Genomic DNA, 21820 nt, shown 5'->3' on the forward strand with positions numbered 1-21820 from the left:
TAAATCTGGTAACATGGTGCAGTGGGGCTGGAGCTGTCAGCCAGTGGGGACCCTGGAGCTCTCAGCCACCACAGGCAGCTGGGCACCCGCAGTTCCCAACTGCTGGCCCCAGAGCTCCGAGCCACGGTGAAAGGTCCCTGCAGCTCCCAGTTGTTGCAGGCAGTGAGGGGATCCCTGAGCTCTGAGCTGCTGTATGCAGTGGGGAGATCTTGGTGCTCTCAGTCATTGTGGGCAGCAGGAGGACCCTGGATCTTCAAACCACCACAGGCGCTTTGGGAACCCTGGAGCTGCAGCAGCAGTAGGTGTTTGACCCTCCTTCGCATTTTGTCATGGTTATTTTTAGTAAAAGTCACAGACAGGTCACGGGCTTCCGTGAATTTTTGTTTCATGCCTGTGACTTGTCCGTGATTTTACTAACCGTGACAAAATCTTAAACTTAACCACAACTATAGTAGTATAAATATTTTGGTATACTTTGTCAGTAAATTTCCCTTTCTCTGGTCTGCCTTTGAGATAACTGACAACACTGAAGGAAGAAGCATATGAGAGATTCAGCAGTGCACGTTACAGTGAAGATATAACAAAGATGGGAGACATCTTAATATAGAAACCTTCATTAACCATTTAATATGGATAGACAACTTAGGACATTTTGGGTTGCTGCACAGTATGTTGTAATTAATACATTAAACCAAACATAAAAAACATTTGGAAAAATACTGTACAGAGTGGGTGCTGTTGTGAACAGCTGAGGCAAATGCGCAGTGGGTGATCTCTGGTCATAAAAGACAGTTTCTTGCATTGTTTTCTTTTACTGTGTTAGGCTTGGAATAGGTTGCTATTACAATGGCTCCCCCCTGGGGACAACTGTACAGTAGAACAGGTCATCTTCAGCAACTTTTGTTTTCTTTTGAAAATAAAATTGTTTTGTTAACTGTGAAAAACAATAACTTGGATGAATGACTAGGCAGAGTTGAGGACTGGATGAAATGTAGGTGCAGTCTTGTGAGTCTGCAGCTTCTGAACTGAGAAAATTATACGGGAGCCTAGCCTAGAAATATACTACACAGAGAATTTTTAAAGTGACTTTGTTAGCACTATGCTGAAGTCCAGTGTAGCAGAGCTAGTGAAAATAATCACAATTTCTATTATAACAAAACGTAATATTACTTATTAAGTTCAAAAGGCCAATGCCATCTGTGCAGCTTGCTACTGCTGAGTAAGGGAAAGAGAGAGTAGTGGACATGGCTTGCTGCTCCCCTCATGTCTGGCTCAGGTACAGTAGCACAAATGTATACATCTGGCAGGCTGTTCAAAAAAGAAAGGTAATCAGGTGCTGTGTTGTCATGTCGTGTCAATTGCGAAAAGATCACAGAAACAATTGCTTCCTTCTAATATTGAACAAAGAACTGTATTAGAATAAAGAAATCAGTGTACTCTCTAACATTATTTACTCATTCTGCATTTTCTCTCCAACCAGGTCATTCATTCCTGGGAGAATTTAGCTGCACAGCCAGTACTGAAAGTGAGTGTGGTTTTTCTCCTGGTGCTTCAGTGATGAGTTTCCACAGTAGACTCAAATAACATTTCACTGGGGCCAGAGCAAATTCATCAGACGGCCCCCACCCCATCCCACACAGCTAGATACATAGGTACAAACCTACTGTCACCAGATTTATATAAATAACATTTAATCAAACTCAAATATCCATAATGTTTTTCTGACAGGTGATGGGCTTGTGGCCCTGTGGCCAGGCCCCTCCTTTAGAACAGGCCCTGCGAAAGTTTCCCCCCTCCCCGCATCAGCAGCTGCAGTATGCTAGGGGGAGGGGGACAGTCCGGGTCCCCACCCCTGTGCAGCAGGTGCAATGTCCCCGGACTAGGTCCCACGCAGCAGGTGCAATGCCCGAACCCTGTACCATGGTGGCGTGTACCACTCAGCGGGGGGTGTTGCGTCTGGCCGGCATCCCCTGCAGGCAGACGGGTACAGAGTCTTCCCCCGCTGCCCGGTGTAGAATAGACTCAACCCGGAACTCGGCCAGACGGCCGCAGGCAGGGGCGGGAACTGCGAGCCGTGCTGCATGGCTAGGCAGCAGCTGGGGCGCGGGGTGACGCGAGGCTGTGCCCGGCCGGCGGCCCCGGGGGATGGAGCTGCTGGAGATAGACCTGGAGGGCGGGAACTCTTGGGAACCCGCGGCAGGAGCGGGGAGCCCCAGCCCGCAGCGCCAGGGCGCTAGGGGCAGGGGCGGCAGCAGCGCGGACAGCCTGGCCGAGGAGGAGGAGGAGGAAGAGGAGGATCAGGATCCCGCGGGCAGGTACTGCAGCACCTCGTCCCTAGTGAGCGGCCTCCTGACCGAGCTGTATAGCTGCGGGGGCCGTGCCCGGCACCGGGACAGCGTGGACAGCTCCACCGAGGCGTCTGCGGGCTCCGATGTCTTCCCCGGGGGCGGGGGCAGAGGCAGCAGCGCCGAGTCCCGCTTTCTCCAGGAGCTGCAGCAGCGGCCGAGCCAGCGGCACCAGATCGAGTATCTGGGCCAGAAAGGTAAAGGCACCGGACCGCCTGCACCCACCTCCGCCCTACCCAGCCACCCCATTGGCACTGGGAGCATCCTGGCCCTCACCCCAACCTTATTCTTACCCAGCCACTCCAATGGCACTGGCAGTACTTTGCCCTGGCTCGAATCTCCTCCCTGCCTGGCCACTCCAAGGCACCACAAGTCTCCTGCCTCATGCCTCCATCTCTGCCCTGCACGGCCACCCCAAGGCACTGGGTGTTTCCTGCCCCATGCCCCCATTTCTGCTCTGCCCAGCCACCTCATTGGCACTGGGTATACCCCATTCTGCACCTCCATCTCCAGCCTGCTTGGCCACCCCACTGCACTGGGAGTACCCTGCTCCAAGGCCCCACCTAATGTTGCCCAGCCACCTAGGGCTGGATTAACCTTTTGTGGGCCTGGCACCAAACATTTCTGAGCCCCATGTAGTCATTATGGGCCCAGCACGATGGCGCCATTGGTGCCATAGTAAATGCGGTACTGCTGGGATGGGGATGAAAACATTTATTCAAAAACAAAATAAGATATCTGAAGCCATGCTTGATTGAGACCTCCCCTCAGCCCATAGAGAACAAACTGGGCTAGCATCAATATACCCAGAATATTCTTGAATTTGGTTTACTTGTGTGGGAGGGGGTTGTTTGTTAGTTTTGTCTTTTGTGTTTAAACACTCAGGGCCCGCTTGGGGACATGAATACACGTTTTTAATTTTCACATTTATGAGTTATTTTAAGCCTGGATGTAGCAGTCAATGGAGTTGCACCTGCATCACCATCTCCTCCTCCATGTATGTTTTGTAAATACATTTTTTTTAAAGCTAGATTTTCTGTTTTGGTACAATAATATTTAAAAACTTTTTTTAAAGTTAGTTTCTTTAGCCCTTTTCTCCATTTGCCTCACCATCCGTCATGACTCTAAGTGAAACAATAAAGTTACGGGAGTGGAGTGTGGGAAGGAAAATTGCAGGGGAGAAGTTTCTGGGCATTCCCACTGGTGGGAGGGTGGCAGCCAGCCCTGCTGTCACTGTCCCCTCTCCCCCAGGCCCTGAGGGTCACTGACAACCAGTCTCCCCCACACTGCACCCCTATGGCAGCTGAGGTGAATAAACACACATATACACACCCGGTGCGAAGCTGCAGGGTCAAGATAGTGCCCAGGAGCCTGTTGCCCGGGGGGCTGAATGCTGGGAGTCACAACACTGCTGCCATCCCAGGAGAGTGGGGGAGACTCGGGGGCAGAGGGGCTGAGCCCCCTCTGCCCCATGCGGAGGATCAGCGCCCCAGCACTGGGAACCCTCTCCCTGCACCATTTCCTTTTTTTTTTTTTTTTTTTTAAATTGGTCTACTGCGCTGCTACTCACTTCAACTGGGGCAGAAGCTCACAGCACGGAGCGGGTCATTATGGGACTACTAGTGTAGCTGGCGACGCAGTTTCAAGGCACCAGTGGAAGACAACGGGCACGCGAACTACAACTCCCCCCACACCTTGCAGCACATTGCTTGGCTGTGGCTAGGCTGGATTAACCGTTTGTGGGCCTCTAAGTTGTTGTTATGGGCCCCTTCCAAGTGTGGGTCTGGTACCACTGGCACCATTGTAAACCCAGTACTGTGGCCACACCATGGCAGTAGGAGTCTCCTGTCCTGAAGCCCAATCTCAGCCCTGCCCAGCCACCAGAACATCTGTCCTTCACCCCAACCTTATCCCTACCCAGCTCTGGCCCCCATCTCATGTTGCCTGTTCCACCCCACCATCACTGGGGGTATCCTGCACCACACCCCCACTTCATCCCTGTCTGGCCACCCCATCAGCACTGAGTATCCTTTCCCCTATGCCAGCCTCATTCTTTCCCGGCCCTTCCACTGCTGCCTGCATGCCAAACTCATCCCTGCAAACAGAATAATGTCCAGACCAGCAACATGTATACATGACCCTATTAAAGCAACAGTTTCATAAAGCTGAAAACAACTATGAGCCTAATCACCTGGGAGAGTGGATTTAATCAGAAAAATGTGAACGATAATTGGGAATCTTTTAAGAACATCATACTATATGCTCCAAAAACCACACACACACAATTGAAGAAGAAGGCTGTGCTGTTTTTTGTTTTTTTTTTTAAATCTGGTTTAGAGGGGAAGCGAAAGTAGCTATAATTTTTTTTAATGTAACAAATGGAAGATAGGGGAAATTGATAATAATGGATATGAATCAGAACTTAGGAATTGTAGAAAATTGGTAAGGGAAACAAAGGGACACAGGGAGAAATATGTGACCAACTGAGTTAAGGACAATAGAAGGAGTTTTTTAAATGTATTAGGAACAAAAAGAACTCTGACACTGGTATTGATGAAAATGGTAGAATTATCAATAATAATGTAGAAAAGGCAGAAGTGTTCAGTAAATATTTCTGTTCTATATTTGGAGAAAGCACAGATAGTATAGTCTCATCATAAAGTGATAACACACTTTCCGTTCCACTAGTATCTCTGGAAGATTTTAAACAAAAGCTACTAAAATGAGACATTTTTAAATCAGCAGGTCGAGATATTTTGTATCCAAGACTTTAAAAAGAGGTGGCTTAGGAGCTCGCTGGACCATTAATGCTGATTTTCAATAAGACTTTGAGTTTTGGGGAAGTTCTACGAGACAGGAAGAAAGCTAATTTTGTGCCATATTTAAAAAAGGGTAAACAAGAAGGTCCAGGTAATTTTGGGTCTGTCAGCCTGATGTTGATTCTGGGCAAAATAATGGAGTGGCTTATACAGGTCTCAATTAATAAAGAATTAAAGGAGAGTAAAATAATTAATGAAAGTCAACATTGGTTTATGGAAAAGTGATTCTGTCAGACTAACTAGATATTTATTTTGATGACATTACAAGTTTGAATGTACTTTTGATGTAATATTCCTAGACTTCTGCATGTCATTTGACTTGGTAGCACATGACATTTTGATTTAAAAAACTAGAATGATATAAAATTATGGTACACCTAAAAAATTGATAGGTCTTAAAATGTGATTGTAAACAGGGAATCATCATCAAGTAGGTGTGTTTCTAATGGGGTCCCACAGGGATTGGTTCTTTGCTCTACACAATTTCACATTTTTTTAAATCCGTAACCTGGAAGAAAACGTAAAATCATCACTGATTTTGCAAAAGACATGAAAATTGAGAGAGTGGTAAATAATGAAGAGGACAGGTCACTGATTCAGAATGATCTGAATCACGTAGTAAACTAAGTGCAAGCAAACACCATGTGATTTAATGCAGCTGAATGTAAATGTATTGCATATAGAAACAAAGAATGTAAGCTATATTTACAGGATTGGGGATTTTATCCTGGGAAGCAGTGTCTCTGAAAAAAGATTTGGGGGTTGCGGTGGACAATAGGTTGAAGATGAGCTCCCAGTGTTACACTGCGGCCAAAATAGCTAATGTGATCCTTGGAGACGTACAGGAGAATCTCGATTAGAAGTAGAGAGGTTATTTCACTTCTATATTTGGTCCTAGTAGGACTGCGGTTGGAATACTGTGTCAGTTCTGGTATCCACAGTTCAAGAAGGATGTGATAAAATGGAGAGGGTTCAGAGAAGAGCTACAAGAATGTTTAACGGATTAGAAAACCTGCCTTACAGTGATAGACTCAGTGAGCTCAATCTGTTTAGCTTGAGGAGTGATTGATTGCGATCTTGAAGTACCTATATGGGGAACAAATATTTAATGCTCTTCAGTCTCGCAGAGAAAGATATAACATGATGCAATGGCTGGAAGTTGAAGTTAGACAAATTCATAATTGGAAATAATATGCAAAAATTAACAGTGAGGGTAATTAACTATTGGAACAATTTCCTTAGGGTTATGGTGGATTCTCCATCCCTGACCATTTTAAAATCAAGATTGGATTTTTTTTATGAAAACTATGCTCTAGAATAGTTAAGGGGCAGTTCTATGGCTTGTGTGATACAGGAGGTCAGACTAGAAGATCACAATGGTCCCTTTTGGCCTTCGAATCTATGAATTCCTGCCCCACTGGTATGGGGAGCATCTTGCCCCGTCACTCCACCAGCACAAAGAGTATCCTACTGTGCACCCCAGCCTCAACCCTTGGGTCAGATTGATAGAGACCCTGGGGAGTTTTCACTTCCCTCTGCTGCATGGGTCATGGGTCACCTGCAGGTTTAAACTAGCGTAAATGGTGGATTCTCTGTAACTTGAAGTCTTTAAATCATGACTTGAGAACATCAGTAACTCAGCTAGAGTTAGGGGTCTATTACAAGAGTGGGTGGATGTGGTTCTGTGGCTTTTAATGTGCAGGAGGTCAGACTAGATGGTTATGATGGTTCCTTCTGACCTTAAAGTCTATGAGTCTATCTCTGTGTAGCCGCTCCACTGGCACTGGTAGTGTCTTGATCTTCACTCATCCCTGGCCAGCCATCAACACGGAGGTTACGTTCCTCCAAAATTATCCACAACCTCACAGGGAGTAACCTATTATGTCCGTTTCCCCCGAGCCTGTTTTCCCTGCCCTCTGTAAACCCCTTCCCTGATCTGCGTCAAACTCTTCCTTGTACAGAGGCACAGTGATATCACTCAGATCCTTCACATTTGCATATGAATGACACCTTCTTTGAGCCTGTCTCCTTTCCCTGCACTCCCATCTCCTCCTCTCTATTATCCTGGATTTATTTGTCCACCCACCTCTTCACCTTCTCTGCCTGTGCAAATGTTACCTTTTCCTCCATCTGCACAAAAGTTACCTCTCCAGCCTCCCCCCACCTTTGCCAAAACAAACAAATCAACAAACCAGAGCTGTTTCTCCTCTCCCAGAAACTGCCCCTTCCTCCACCTGCATAGCTCTTGGGAAAGGAGGGTGGGATAATCAGGATTTTATCAAAATATTCAGTGCTTGGATGGTGATAATGTCAGGTACAGCATGAGTGTGTTGGGCCTTTATTTTCAGTTACATATGTTCATATTTTTCTGGAATCTGTCACACAAAACATGGGTTCCAGATTTTTTCTCTTTATGAAATTACATGAATCTCAAATAGTGACCAGCTGTCACTTGTTCCTGAAAGATTTGTTAACTTTAATGTTGCCAGATAGAGGGCGCCTTCAGGAAACCGGTTTTGTGAATTTATTTAGCTCTGTGTGACCTTATGCACAATTTCTATAGTTTTAAACCAGCGAAGCATAATAACTCTGTAAACTTGGTCATGCATTACAGATTCCATATTGTTAAAAGTAGTCAATATTTGGATCACTTTTTTTTTATTTCTGATGACGTTTTTGACATATTAGCTTGTTTGGAAATAAATTGAGTCTGAGGGGGGAAAAACAGATTTTTAAATGTAAAAAGTAAAGCTGTTACACCATTTGCCTTACACTTCAGAAAATTTGAACTCAGACAATAGCAAAATGAATCTATCCAAGAATGTTCATGAAAACTAAGCAACCGTGACACTAGATATTAAGAAAAGGAGGACTATACAAAGGCCACTTGTCTCCTGTTGTTAAATCAGTCTTGTTGTTGACATGGAAAAAACCAGGAAGTGAAACCTGCCAATTTCTTCAAATCTGTGCAAAGAGCTTTTTGCTTCTGTCTCTGGCCTGTTAAAGTGGTATTGCTCTAGTGGAAACTTGCAATTTCGACATACGATTAGTTCAGTCTAGAATATGTTTAATGAACCAAAACTTGTCAGGGTTTGCATGAATGTAACTGTGACTTAGTGAACGGCTCTGATACACAAGAAAGAATAAAATCCAGCTCACTCCCTCTGTTGATTCTACATGGTAACCAGAGTAAAAAAAATAAATTCTTACTTCTAAGTCCATGAACGTGATTCTGAATACATACAGGGATTAGATATACAAATAAGAATGTTCCAGTTTTCCATACATGGTTTTCAGAGAGAACCATATTTTAAGGCATACATGTAACAGCATAACTAGTAATATTTTTGGCTACATCTATCACAATAAAAACAAATTTATAAATTAGAAAAATTAAAATTCTGCCCTTATATAGTGTGTGCAAGTTAATTATTGACTTTGGCCCTGCTCCTGATAAATAAAATAAAAAATGTCTGCCAATTTTTATTTTTTTCATTTTTTCTGATATACATTAATATTACTACAGATGTTCAAATAATATTTTCTTGGATCTAGTCATTTTATATTATCCGCCCAGGTGCACAGCCTTTCAGTCAGTCTTCAGTGTATTTAAATGGGAACATCTCTGCCTGTACGCCACAGTCCCATTCCAATTAATACAGTGAAGAATGTTAGTTTTTCTGATCTGATGTGCTACGTGCCTATGCAAAAATGATGATAATATGGCACAAATATGGTACCGGTTCCTGGGAAATATCGTACCGGTTCCTGGCACATTGGGGGAAAAAAAAAACCTGCCAGTCCGCCACATCAGATAGTTTGAGAAGCACTGCCCTAGATGACACACTGAACTCAAGTCATATGTGTTTCAGGCTGGACTGTAATAATTTTGTGTTCTGCTTATTGACAGATGCTGATGAACTGGCAACTATAGTACGAGAACTGAATTACAGAATTTGTGTTCAGTCAGCAAAGCTGCTTCGTCATCTGAAGCAGAAAGATAGGCTTTTACATAAAGTGCAGAAGAACTGTGATATTGTCACAGCATGTTTGCAGGCTGTTTCCCAAAAACGCCGTAAGTACTGTTTTGTGTACATGTTTATTGGTTGTGAGTAGTTTATTTAATTAATATGGCAGTATTTCAATAAACCTTTGCATTTCATAGTATGAGACTTCTAAACAAGTTCTAAAATCAAAAGGCTAGTTTATGCTATTAGATGCATATAATTAACTCACACAGAAGTCAGTGGGAGTTGCATGTGAATCAGTTAAAAAGAATTGGTCCAAATAATTGATAAGAGATGCTATAATAGTCCAAGATGAATGCATTGAAGAAGTTGTGTCTCTCACAGAGTACGCTCTGTAATGCTTTTTCAACTTAGCATAGGGGAAACGTTGATTCTGCTTGCTGTGTTTAATTGTAAACTTTTGTATGGCTCGGGGGAAGATAGTAAGTACCATTATTCTCTCTTCATTAGTAACTGTGTGTTGTATGTATGTTTTTCATTCCAGAATAGTATTTTAGTATGCCATTTCTTTACTAAGTGGATTCAGAACTATAGATATTGTTAGGAAGCATGAATATCAACATCTGTCATTTATGCAAGGGTTTCAAAATAGGAGCTGTGGGGAAGAAGAGAAATGTTGCTTTCTGAGTTAGTTTTTTTCTCTGACTAAACAGAATATTTTTGTATTTGATTTTTCATCATTGTCAAAAGGCACTAAAATACTTTTGGTAGGTTTTAGTATAGCGAAAGTGTAAAATGTCACATCTAAAACCTTATCATAGCTTTAGAAACAATTATGAAAATTACCTAACATTCCGTCTTGTTTTTTTATTAACACGCAGCGTGACAGGTACAGTAAATGTTCAGGTAAAGTAAATATAAGCATGACCACTTAAAAAAATGCCTGCAGCAACTTTGAGGTGCATGTAAAAGATTTATTTAAAGAACTTACTGTAGTGACATATATATACTAATGTGTGTTTAAGGGTTTGTCTGGTCCTATTGTAAAATTAAATCTTTGAGAGTTTATAAATGTTGATGTGCTCTATGTGAAATTTAGCAAACGAGTTTTTAGTCAACATATAGTACTTAAAATACATGCTCTTCCTCTAATCTCTCCTTTCCCCCCAGAAAAACCTTTAGGCCTCAATTCTGTAAATGCTTAAGCACAAACATAACTTTAACCTTGTGAGTAGTCCCAAGATTGGGTCCTAAATTCTGACAGTGAAATCAATGGCAAAACTCCCATTGACTTTACTAAATTCAGAATTTCTCACCCTGACTGTAAAAGAACTGTGAATCTGAGTTTTAGATGTTTTTTGTTTTTATTCATACTGTTGGAAAGTGGCACTGTTGTTTTGAAAGAAAACCAGCTAGCTATCCCTGAGAAAGCAATTTCAGTTTTGAAACATGCAGTTATTGTTTAACAGCCGTGTGTGTGTGAGTGTGTACGTTTGAAGTCTGGTTACTGGCATGCGTATGTCTAGGGCCCTACCAAATTCATGGTCCATTGTGATCAATTTCACTGTCATAGGATTTTAAAAATTGTAAATTTCATCATTTCAGCTATTTAAATCTGAAATTTCATGGTGGTGTAATTGTAGGGGTCCTGACCCAAAAAGCAGTTGGGGTGGGGGGGGGTCGCAAGGTTATTGTAGGTAGGGGTTGTGGTACTGCTACCCTTCCTTCTGCACTGCTGTAGGCAGTGGCATTGTCTTCAGAGCTGGGCAGCTGGAGAGCTGTGGCAGCTGGCAGGAACCCAGTTTTGAACACAGAGCTGGGCCCGCAGCAGCCGCCACTCTCTGGCCGCCCAGCTCTGAAGGCAGCAGTGCAGAAATAATGGTGGCATGGTCTAGTATTGCCATCCTTCTGTGCAGCTGCTGGCCAGGTGTTGCCTTCAGAGCTGGACACCTGGCCAACAGCTGCCGCTCTCTGGCCTCCAGCTCTGAAGGCAGCGCAGAAGTAAGGGTGGCAATACCATGATTCCCCTAAAATAATCTTGCAACCTCCCCCCGTGCAACTCCCTTTTGGGTCAGGACCCTCAATTTGAGAAACGCTGGTCTCTCCTGTGAAATCTGTATAATACAGGATACAAGCACACAAAAGACCAGATTTCATGGGGGGAGACCAGATTTCATGGTCCGTGACTTGTTTTTCATGGCCATGAATTTGGTAGGGCCCTAGCTATATCTCTTTAAATTAGGCTTTTATATTTAATAAAACTTGTTTAACATCTAGATACACACTTTTGAACTTCCTGATTTTTGTGTATCCCAAAGCAATTGTAATTTAGTCATCTTGTGCATTTAGGATGTAATCCAGCGCTCACTGAAGTCCGTGGAAAGATTCTTGTCGGCTTAAATGGGCTCTTGAGCAGGTCCGCACTGTGTTCATTTTTATGCCTTAATGTAAAAATACTAACACCATGTATGTACAGAATTATATTTGCTGTGGGAATATAACTTTAAATGTTCTGACATTTGTGCATCTAAAATCTCATAAATGTTATGGTATTAACAGAGATTTTTCCAGTTGTCTTCAATTTTTAAAGAGACTTTTTAGAATACACAGTTATTGTGATGACCTCGAAATAAATGCATAATATGAAATAACCAAAATGTAACTGAATTTATTTTAGTGTATAGCACTCCAGCTATACACACGCTTATTAATGCATCTTTTGTCTACATGCCTCAGTACCTATTAAAATATTAGTAGAAATCAATGGACATAGTACATTATTGTATTAGAAGCCTAACTTATTTTTGAAACTCATCAAAAGTACTTGTAATTGAAAGCCAAGTGCACAACAAGTTCAAATGTTGTTTCTAATGGACACTGAATTTCTTTTTCAACTTAAGATTTTAAATATCCAGTTTCTGATAGAGGAGCCAATAATTATTTTTAAAGTATTTAAAGAAAAATGTTGGTAAGTATCACAAAAGATTTATAATAAAAATGTATTCTTGCAATGTTTTTGTTATGGGCAGTAAAGCTTTCTAATGTGCTGCTCCATATTAGTATTGCAGTGTCTTGTATTACTAATGTTTGTGTCAAGAACTCATTAAGGAAAATTGGACAAACCACATCGCTCTCTAAAAAATGTCTAAAAGATTTTCTTAGTGACAGGCTAAAAAATTGCTTGGAAACGTAAATTAAGTCATTTAAAATATTGCCTAAACCTACATATTTATATAATGGCTCCATGTTTGAGTGGCTTAATTTTATTTCCATTTAACTTTTGTTTATAAATAAAGGGTTAGCCATCCATCAGTTAGATTTCCACACATTTAATTTGATTTCCTAATAGTGGTGTTTAAAATGAAAATTGCATAAACAGGATTGAAATTTATACAAACTTTTTTTTTTTATTTTTCCCCTTGAAGCAATATACTTTCTTAGCAGAACTAGATGAATGAAATTTCCTTTCTGTGAACGTTTTTATGAGATTTAATAGGGAATAAAATTATTCAGGAAATTACAAACTTTTCTTTTGTTAGGTTTTAAAAAAATATTAAATATTTTCTGTTGTAACACCTTTTTAGAAACTTAAAAATAAACTATTTTATCAGTGTTGCAAACATTTTTTTTCCTGCAGGGTTCCATTAAAGACACAATGAATGTGTTAAAAGTTTTTCAGGTTCTCCACCCCACCACCCCCACTTCTCCTGGTTTCCTATCCAGCCTCCTCTGTCAAGTGACAGTATAGAACTGCTGAGCCAGCAGGGGGAGCTAGAATATTTTATTTCATGAAGAAGTGGAGACTTAAAGGTGGTGCTCTTTTTTTTTTCCCCCTCCCCCCAATTACAATGATGGCTCTATTGTCCCTTGTTTTTGTTTTTAAAGGATTTAGAAATGACTTGCAATATGATATTTCTTAGATTGGTCTGAAATATGTGATCAGACAAGAACCACATTGATAAGAATTAGGCATAGATTGACATTTTTAAATTGTGTTCATGGAGAGTGTATTCGGCTCCAGAAATAAGGTATAAAACAGGTATAAAAATAATAGAAAAATGTCTTTAATTTTATAGCTGACGCTGGTGAATTCACACACACATAACCTTCCACCCCACACTTGTTCTTGGTACCAGTCTCCCCGCCCCAGCTCCTTATCCAGTGTCTGTGTTTCCCTCAGTGGCTCCCTGTCTCCTTCTCCCCACCACACCCCAGCTCCCAATCCTAGTCTTCCTGCCCAATCAGTCCTAGTCTTCACCTTCTAGCTGCCAGTCACAGTTTCTTTATCCCCTCTCTCCAGTCACAGTCTGACCAAGCTGCATGTCCTAATCTAGTTCTTTTCCATTCTCGCTGTTCTGGCTCATGTCTTCTCTCCATTAGAGTCAGACAGATTTTTCCTCCATATTGCCTGTGGATCAGTAGGGAGGTCATTGAGAGCACTGGAGAGATGGGCTTCCTGCTCTCAGTTCTGGTGTCTGGCATCACCCTGTCCTGGAAAAGTCTGGCTTCACGCTACAGTCCTGGTTTGGAGCATGCTGAGTTGCTCTTTGGAGATGGCTGAGTTAGAAGCCTCTGGGGGTGGGAAAAAATCTCTTTGCACATGCTTAGTGCAGACTTCTTTGGGTTTAGCAGCTAAAAATTTCCAAACAGTCTATTCCCACTGAGCATGCTCCATCTCCCACTGTTTCTAGTGCTGACTGGATTGTGCATGTTCGGCACGGCTGCTGATGTATTCAGAAGTTCTGGATTTCAGTGACTGAACAGCTCAGACTATATGGTTACACAGTGGATTCTTCATCTGCTGACTTGCAATATTGGTAATCTCTTTGAGTTTGATTTAAACTGATATAAAGCCACCATATATGGGAGCTTTTCTGTGGCACTCATCGTATCTAAGTGTTTCATAAATGTGAATGAATTTATTTTGACAACACCTTTGTGAAGTGAGGAGGTGGTACCGTCCCCATTTTACAGATGGGAGCTGAGGGACAGAATGATTAAGGTCAAGAGTATCCACTAATTTTATGTGCCCAATTTAAGACACTTAGTACTTGATTTTTTTTCAGAGCACTTAGACTTGTATAGTACGAAGCACAATTCCCATTTCCTTCCTTTCTCTGTGAGGAGGAATCTGTACTCAATGACTGTTGCTCCCTGTGCAGGTGTGGCCTTCAAGAAACCTTGGTCTCAGATGAAAGTAAAATACAACTCTTACCGGTACGGGTCCCACTCTGCCCCCGCTCCCCCGGAACGGGAAAGGGGTGGGGCCCAGGGGTGGTAGTGAGTTACATTTCTTACCTGTACAGTCCAAACACAAGCAACCCACCTCTCCTACATACTTCATGGATCCCTCCCATTACATGACTTAGATACAGAAAATAAAGCTACTATTACTACTACCAGTACTGTCTGTAATAAAACTTTACTATTGGAATAAGCCTGAAAAACTGAAAACTCGCTGTCACATTTTTCAGCTTGTCCTCCCTCCTCCTCCTCCTCCAGCCAGGGTGCCCGACGTGGCTAGGCTCCATATTCCCCTGACCCCTGCACTCAGCAGGGGCTGCAGGGGTTCCCCTCTAGCTTGTGACAGGGAGCAGGGGGACTGGCTGAGGGAGAAGCCTCCCCAGGTAGCCTGCTTCCTGCATAGGAACAGTTTAAACCAGGGTTTCTCAAACAGGGGTCTCCACTTGTGCGCTTGTGTAGGGAAGGCCCCTGGCAGGTTGAGCTGGTGTGTTTACCTGCCCCGTCCACAGGTCCAGCCGATCTCTGGAGGCTGTCATAAACAGATAGTTAAGGGTTAATGTCTCTTTCACCTGTAAAAGGTTAACAAACAGTGACCTGCAACACCTGACCCGAGGACCAATCAGGAGACAAGATATTTTCAAATCTGGGTGGAGGGAAGTTTGGGTGTGGGTCCTTTGTTCTTGGGCTGTTCTCTCTCTGGGCTCTGAGAGTGACCACACGAATCTCCAGGCTCTCTAATATTCTGTTTCCAATGTGTAAGTACAACGGTAGAAAGACAATATAGGCTTTTACATTGTTTTTCTGTATTTGCAAATGTGTAGTTTGCTGGAAATAGTTTAAATTGTATTTTTTCTGGATAAGGCTGTTTATCCATTCTCTATAAGCTAAAAGACCCTGTAACTTTTTACCATCTAAATTGCAGAGATAAACCTTTTACTTTTTTCTTTCTTTTTTATTAAAATTTTGCTTTCAAGACCTATTGGATTTTTTTTCTCCTAGTTAAGGCTCAAAGGAACTGAGTCTGTATATACCAGGGAATTGGTGGGGAGAAGGGAAAGAGAGCAGGGAGGGAAAGGTAAATTTCCTCTTTGTGTTAGATTCACGGAACTGAATCTGTATTGCCTCTGGGAGAAGGGAGGGAGAAACCTGATCTCTCTGGGTTGTGTTTCAAGGAGTGGAAGAAGGGTGATCTCCTGGTGTACCCAGGCAGGAAAGATCTGGGGGGAAGTAAAGAGGGGGGAGGGAATGGTTTATTTCCCTTTGTTGTGAGACTCAAGGAATTTGGGTCTTGGGACCCCCAGGGAAGGTTCTGGGGGAGACCAGAGTCTATCAGGCGCTCTACTCTAAGTCCTGATTGGTGGCAGCAGTACAGGATCTAAGCTGGTAATTAAGCTTAGGGAAATTCATGCTAGTACCTATATTTTGGACGCTAAGGTTCAGATTTGGGAATTATACTATGACAGAGGTGCTGCTTCCAGCAGCTCCCATTGGCCTGGAGCAGTGATTGGCAGCCAGTGGGAGCTGTGATTGACCTGCGGACGGGGCAGGTAAACACCCGGCCCCGCCCACCAGGGCCTTTCCCTACGCAGGCGCACAAGCGGGGACCCCTGTTTGAGAAACCTGGTTTAAACTTAGCTGTTCACTCTGCAGTCTGAACTGTGGGATTTGGGGCTATTTCTGGCATCCTTGTTGGATGCTAATTTCACTCTTGGTTGTTGGGGTGTGTGTGTGACCAAAGCTGGGGCAGTTCTTTTCTGCCCCCTGGATGAGGCGATCTTCAGTAATATAAATTGAATATAAATGAACTGCTCCGGCTTTGGTCACCCCCACCCTCCCCAATAGCTGAGAGTGAAATTAATAAGGATGCCGGAAATAGCCCCGAACCCTGCAATTCAGACCACGGAGTGAACAGCTAAGTTTAAACTGTTCCTATGCAGGCAGCAGGCTACCTCAGGAGGCTTCAAGCTAGCGGGGAGCCGCTGCAGCCCCTGCTGAGTGCAGGGGTTGGGGGAACACGGAGCCTAGCCTGCATCGGGCAGCCTGGCTGGAGGAGGAGAGGGAGAGAAACAGCAAACAAATTTGACAGTGAGTTTTCCCTTTCCAAACTTTTATTAGGTTTGAGTTTGAACTTTTTGTTATGCAGCCAAAAGAGGTGAAAGTAAGCCAGTACTGAATGCTCCACTTATTTGCTAGTACACCACTGCACCATTTTTTACTGGTACTCCGTACCGGTCCCCTACCAGCTTACTTTCACCTCTGCTTGGTCGCCATTGTGGTAGGCTAGTGGCTGATTTTAAATCCTCATTTTATATCATACTTGTTTAAATATGTTCCTGCCTCTTCATTGAAGAGAGAGAAGTTTCTGTTAAAGGCCTGGTCTACACTACAGCATTAGGTTGACGTAAAACAACTTACGTCGACCTAATTATGTCAATGTACACACTGCAGCCTTGCTCCTACTGATATAAGTGTCCAACTACACCAACATAATAGTTCCACCTCCACAAGAGGCAGAGGGCTTATGTCATTGTAGTTAGGGCGACAGTGTCCCTATAGAGACTGCGTTACTTACATCTATGAGCTGTCATTCTTAGTCTTAGTCACCACTGGAGCTGTGAAATTGACAAGAAAGCTGGCTACCAGCTCCCTAGTTGGGCTGCCACTCAGGCTTGGTATGTCACTCAGGCTCAATCTGCTGCCTGGGGTCCTCTCTCCCCACAGAGAGCCCTCCTGGCCCCACCTCTCCCAGGTGTAACGGGTGATGCTGGTGGCAGACAGTTTGTGCACGACGGGGGAAAGAATGTCACTGACGCCAAACGCCGAAAATTAAAAGGTTTGTACACTAATGCGAGGAGCCTAGGTAACAAGATGGAGGAACTGGAGTTACTCGTGCAGGAAGTGAAGCCGGATATTATAGGGATTACCGAAACCTGGTGGAATAGTACTCATGACTGGAGCATGGGTATTGAAGGCTATGTGCTGTTCAGAAAAGACAGGAAGAAAGGCAAGGGTGGGGGAGTAGCCTTGTACATCAATGATGAAATTAAATGTAGCGAAATAAGATGCGATGGAATAGATAAGACGGAGTCCGTCTGGGCAAAAATCACGCTGGGTAAAAAAGCAACTAGAGCTTCCCCTGAGATAGTGCTTGGGGTGTGCTACAGACCGCCGGGATTGGATTGGGATATGGATAGAGACCTCTTTAATGTCTTTAATGAAGTAAACACAAAGGGGAAATGTGTGATTATGGGGGACTTCAACTTCCCGGATATAGACTGGAGGACGAGTACTTGCACAAATAATAGGGGTCAGATTTTTCTGAATGTGATAGCGGATGGATTTCTTCATCAAGTAGTTGAAGCACCTACGAGAGGGGATGCCATTTTAGACTTGGTGTTGGTGAGCAGTGAGGACCTCGTAGAAGAAATGGTGGTAGGGGACAACCTTGGTTCGAGTGATCATGAGCTGATTCAGTTCAAACTAGATGGAAGGATAAACAAATGTAGATCTGCGATTAGGGTTTTTGACTTCTCGAGGGCTAATTTTAAAGAGTTAAGGAAATTAGTTAGGGAAGTGGATTGGACGGAGGAATTAGTGGATTTAAATGTGGAGGAGGCCTGGAATTACTTTAAGTCACAGCTGCGGAGACTGTCGGAAGCCTGCATCCCGAGAAAGGGGAAAAGAACCATGGGCAGGAGTTGCAGGCCAAACTGGATGAGCAAGCAACTCAGAGAGGGGATTAGACAAAAGCAGAAAGCTTACAGGGAGTGGAAGGAAGGCAGGATCAGTAAAGAAAGCTACCTTCCTGAGGTCAGAACATGTAGGGATAAAGTGAGGAAGACTAAAAGCCGCATTGAACTGGAACTTGCAAAGGGAATCAAAACCAATAGTAAAAGGTTCTACAGCCACATAAATAAGAAGAAAACAAAGAAAGAAGAAGTGGGGCCACTATACACTGAGGATGGAATGGCGGTTAAGGATAACCTAGGCATGGCCCAACATCTAAACAAGTACTTTGCCTCGGTTTTTAATAAGACTAGTGAGGAACCTTGCGATGATGGAGAGATGATAAACGGGAATGTGGATATGGAAGTGGATATTACTGCAACTGAGGTAGAGGCCGTACTGGAACAGCTCGATGGGTCGAAGTCGGAGGGCCCGGACAATCTCCACCCGAGGATATTAAAGGAACTGGCGCGTGAAATTGCGAGCCCGTTAGCGAGAATTTTTAAGCAATCGATAATCTCGGGGGTTGTGCCGTATGACTGGAGGATTGCTAATGTAGTTCCTATTTTTAAGAAAGGGAAAAAGAGTGATCCGGGTAATTACAGGCCTGTTAGCTTGACGTCTGTAGTATGTAAGGTCTTGGAAAAAATTTTAAGGGAGAAAGTAGTTAAGGACATAGAGGTCAATGGTAATTGGGACGAATTGCAACACGGATTTACTAAAGGTAGATCGTGCCAAACCAATCTGATCTCCTTCTTTGAGAAGGTGACGGATTACTTAGATAAAGGAAATGCGGTAGATATAATTTACCTAGATTTCAGTAAGGCGTTCGACACGGTTCCGCACGGGGAGCTGTTAGTTAAATTGGAAAAGCTGGGAGTGAATATGAAAGTTGTAAGGTGGATAAGGAACTGGTTAAAGAGGAGACTCCAGAGGGTCGTATTGAAAGGTGAACTGTCGGACTGGAAGGAGGTCACCAGTGGAGTCCCTCAAGGATCGGTTTTGGGACCGATCTTATTTAACCTTTTTATTACTGACCTTGGCACAAAGAGCGGGAATGTGCTAATAAAGTTCGCGGATGACACGAAGCTGGGGGGTATTGCTAACACGGAGAAGGACAGGGATACTATTCAAGAAGATCTGAACCACCTTGTAAACTGGAGTAATAGAAATAGGATGAAATACAATAGTGAAAAGTGCAAGGTCATGCATTTAGGAATTAATAATAAGAATTTTGGATATACGTTGGGGGCGCATCAGTTGGAAGCGACGGAGGAAGAGAAGGACCTTGGGGTACTGGTTGATAGCAGGATGACTATGAGTCGCCAATGTGATACGGCTGTTAAAAAAGCAAATGCGATTTTGGGATGCATCAGGCGGGGTATTTCCTGCAAGGATAAGGAGGTGTTAGTACCGTTGTATACGGCGTTGGTGAGACCCCATCTGGAATACTGTGTGCAGTTCTGGTGTCCCATGTTCAAGAAGGATGAATTCAAACTGGAACAGGTTCAGAGACGGGCTACGAGGATGATCCGAGGAATGGAAAAACTGCCTTATGAAAGGAGACTCAAAGAGCTTGGCTTGTTTAGCCTGGCCAAAAGAAGGCTGAGGGGGGATATGCTCGCCCTATATAAATATATCAAGGGGGTTAACGTTAGGGAGGGAGAGGAATTATTTAAGTTTAGTACTAATGTAGCCACGAGGACGAATGGGTATAAACTGGATATTAGGAAGTTTAGACTTGAAATTAGACGAAGGTTTCTGACCATTAGGGGAGTGAAGTTCTGGAATAGCCTTCCGAGGGAAGTAGTAGGGGCAAAAGACTTTCCTGGCTTTAAGACAAAGCTTGATAAGTATATGGAGGGGATGTTATGATAGGATCGTTAATTTGGGCAATTGATCTTGAATTACCACCAGACAGGTCTGCTCAATGGTCTGCGGGGAGATGTTGCATGCGATGGGTACTGAGTTGCTGCGGAGAACTCCTTCTTGGGTGCTGGCTGGTGACTCTTGCCCACATGCTCAGGGTTTAGCTGATCGCCATATCTGGGGTCGGGAAGGAATTTTCCTCCAGGGCGGATTGGAAGGTGCCCTGGAGGTTTTTCGCCTTCCCCTGCAGCGTGGGGCACGGGTCGCTTGCTGGTGGTGTCTCTGCAGCTTGAGGTCTTCAAACCATTTTTGAGGATTTCAATAACTCGGTCCTGGGATAGGGGTTGTATAAAATTGGATGGGTGGGGTTCTGTGACCTGCCTTGTGCAGGAGGTCAGACTAGATGATCAGATTGGTCCCTTCTGACCTATGAGTCTATGAGTCTATGAGGTCCTGGGTCCCTGTTTGCAGCTGGGCTATTGTCTGGGTTCTCAGCTCTCTGCTCACTGGGAGTATGGAAGCTGACTGGACTCTGGGCACGGTTCTCCTTGCCAGGAGCCTGGCTGTCCCCCCAGGCTCTTGTCTCCCCAATCCCTACTTGGAGCATAGCTATGCCCTGTGAAGAGCTCCATGCCCAGAAGCTGGTTGGCTGCTGGGAGCCGAGAACTTGGATGAGGGGGCCCTGTCCCATTTCCAGCCGGGGGGGTGGGAAGCCAGGTTGCTGGCAGGGAGCTGCATGCAGAGCTGGGTGCCCTGGTTCTCAGCCTCCCATACTGTCCCTCTTAAGTTGGTGGAAATGCTCCTGGTGAGGACATGCACTACTGACAAAAAGTCAGTGTGGACCTGAACCACCGCAGTAATTTCTGCAGTGGCTGTCAGTAGACTTAACATAGGTCAACTTAAATTTATAGTGTAGACAAGCCCTTAGAAAAGTAAGATTACTCCTGGAGGAATTCTTCACCACTGTGTGTGTGTAGAATTCATGTCCCCTGCAGATTTCTTTGCTTCCCTGCAGAAAAATGACTTTCTGACAGGGAAGCAAAGGGAAGCTGCAAGAGCAGTCATGCACCACTCCCTAGCTGCCCAGGTACATCATTTCAGGCATCTGGAGCAGCAGGTGGCTCCTACCCTGAACTGATAGTTAGTATTAGCTAATAGTCTCAGCTGAGCTGGAGGCAGAAGAGGATGGGACTACTACTTCCCCTGCTAGGAGTGGCTGGGGCTGTGTCAGACCCACCCTGAGAAACCTCCCTCAGCTGCAGGAAGCTCAGCATCCTCCCCTGCTTCCTGCCCCCATCGCTCCTCCGCTGCAGTGGGAGGAGTCACTATATGGGAAGCTGCTCCCCCTCCATCCACCCAACCCCTGCGCATCCAGACCTCCCATACCCAGAAAACCCCACCAAGCCTCACGCCATACACCCAGAACCCTCCTAGCCCTCCATACCTGAATCCCACCCCATTGAACCTCAACCCCTGCATTTGGAGCCCCCTGAACCCTCACCCCAACAAGCCCCACTCATTCAGCACCTACACCCCCACACTCAGACCCCTCCGCTGAACCCCAAGCACTTTCACCTGGAAGCCCCCTGCAGAGTTCCATTGCCCCTGCAATGCCCCCAGTGAGCCTCTGTGCATCCAGATCCTCCCACACCTAGACCCTCCACTGAGTTGCCTGCACCCAGATTGTCCCACTCAGAATCCTCTCACCCCACGCCTGGATCCCCCCGCACCGAGCCCCTCCACACTTGGATCCTGCTTGGTTAAGCCTGTCTGCCCTGCTCCCAGGGCCAGCTCCAGGCACCAGCTTTTAGGAGCAGGTGCTTGGGGTAGTCACTCTGGAGAGGAGTGG

General features: G+C 44.4%; 1 protein-coding gene across 6 annotated transcripts in view; it reads left to right on the forward strand.

Annotated features, from left to right (window-relative positions):
- The first annotated feature begins 2043 nt into the window (after positions 1 to 2043).
- The window catches only part of TBC1D30 (TBC1 domain family member 30), a 104085-nt gene continuing 84308 nt past the window's right edge, over positions 2044 to 21820 (forward strand). For 2 of the 6 annotated variants that reach the window (XM_050923444.1, XM_050923455.1), the window contains exons 1-2: positions 2044 to 2542; positions 9075 to 9239. In XM_050923444.1, the coding sequence (XP_050779401.1) occupies positions 2146 to 2542; positions 9075 to 9239 (562 nt within the window). In that variant the 5' untranslated portion in view covers positions 2044 to 2145. Of the gene's footprint in view, positions 2543 to 9074; positions 9240 to 10013; positions 10039 to 21820 lie in introns of those variants that run through there. The other 4 variants (XM_050923477.1, XM_050923486.1, XM_050923466.1 and 1 more) reach the window with 3 other exon arrangements.

This window comes from Gopherus flavomarginatus, chromosome 1 (assembly GCF_025201925.1).
Source record: "Gopherus flavomarginatus isolate rGopFla2 chromosome 1, rGopFla2.mat.asm, whole genome shotgun sequence".
NCBI classification, from domain to species: domain Eukaryota; kingdom Metazoa; phylum Chordata; order Testudines; family Testudinidae; genus Gopherus; species Gopherus flavomarginatus.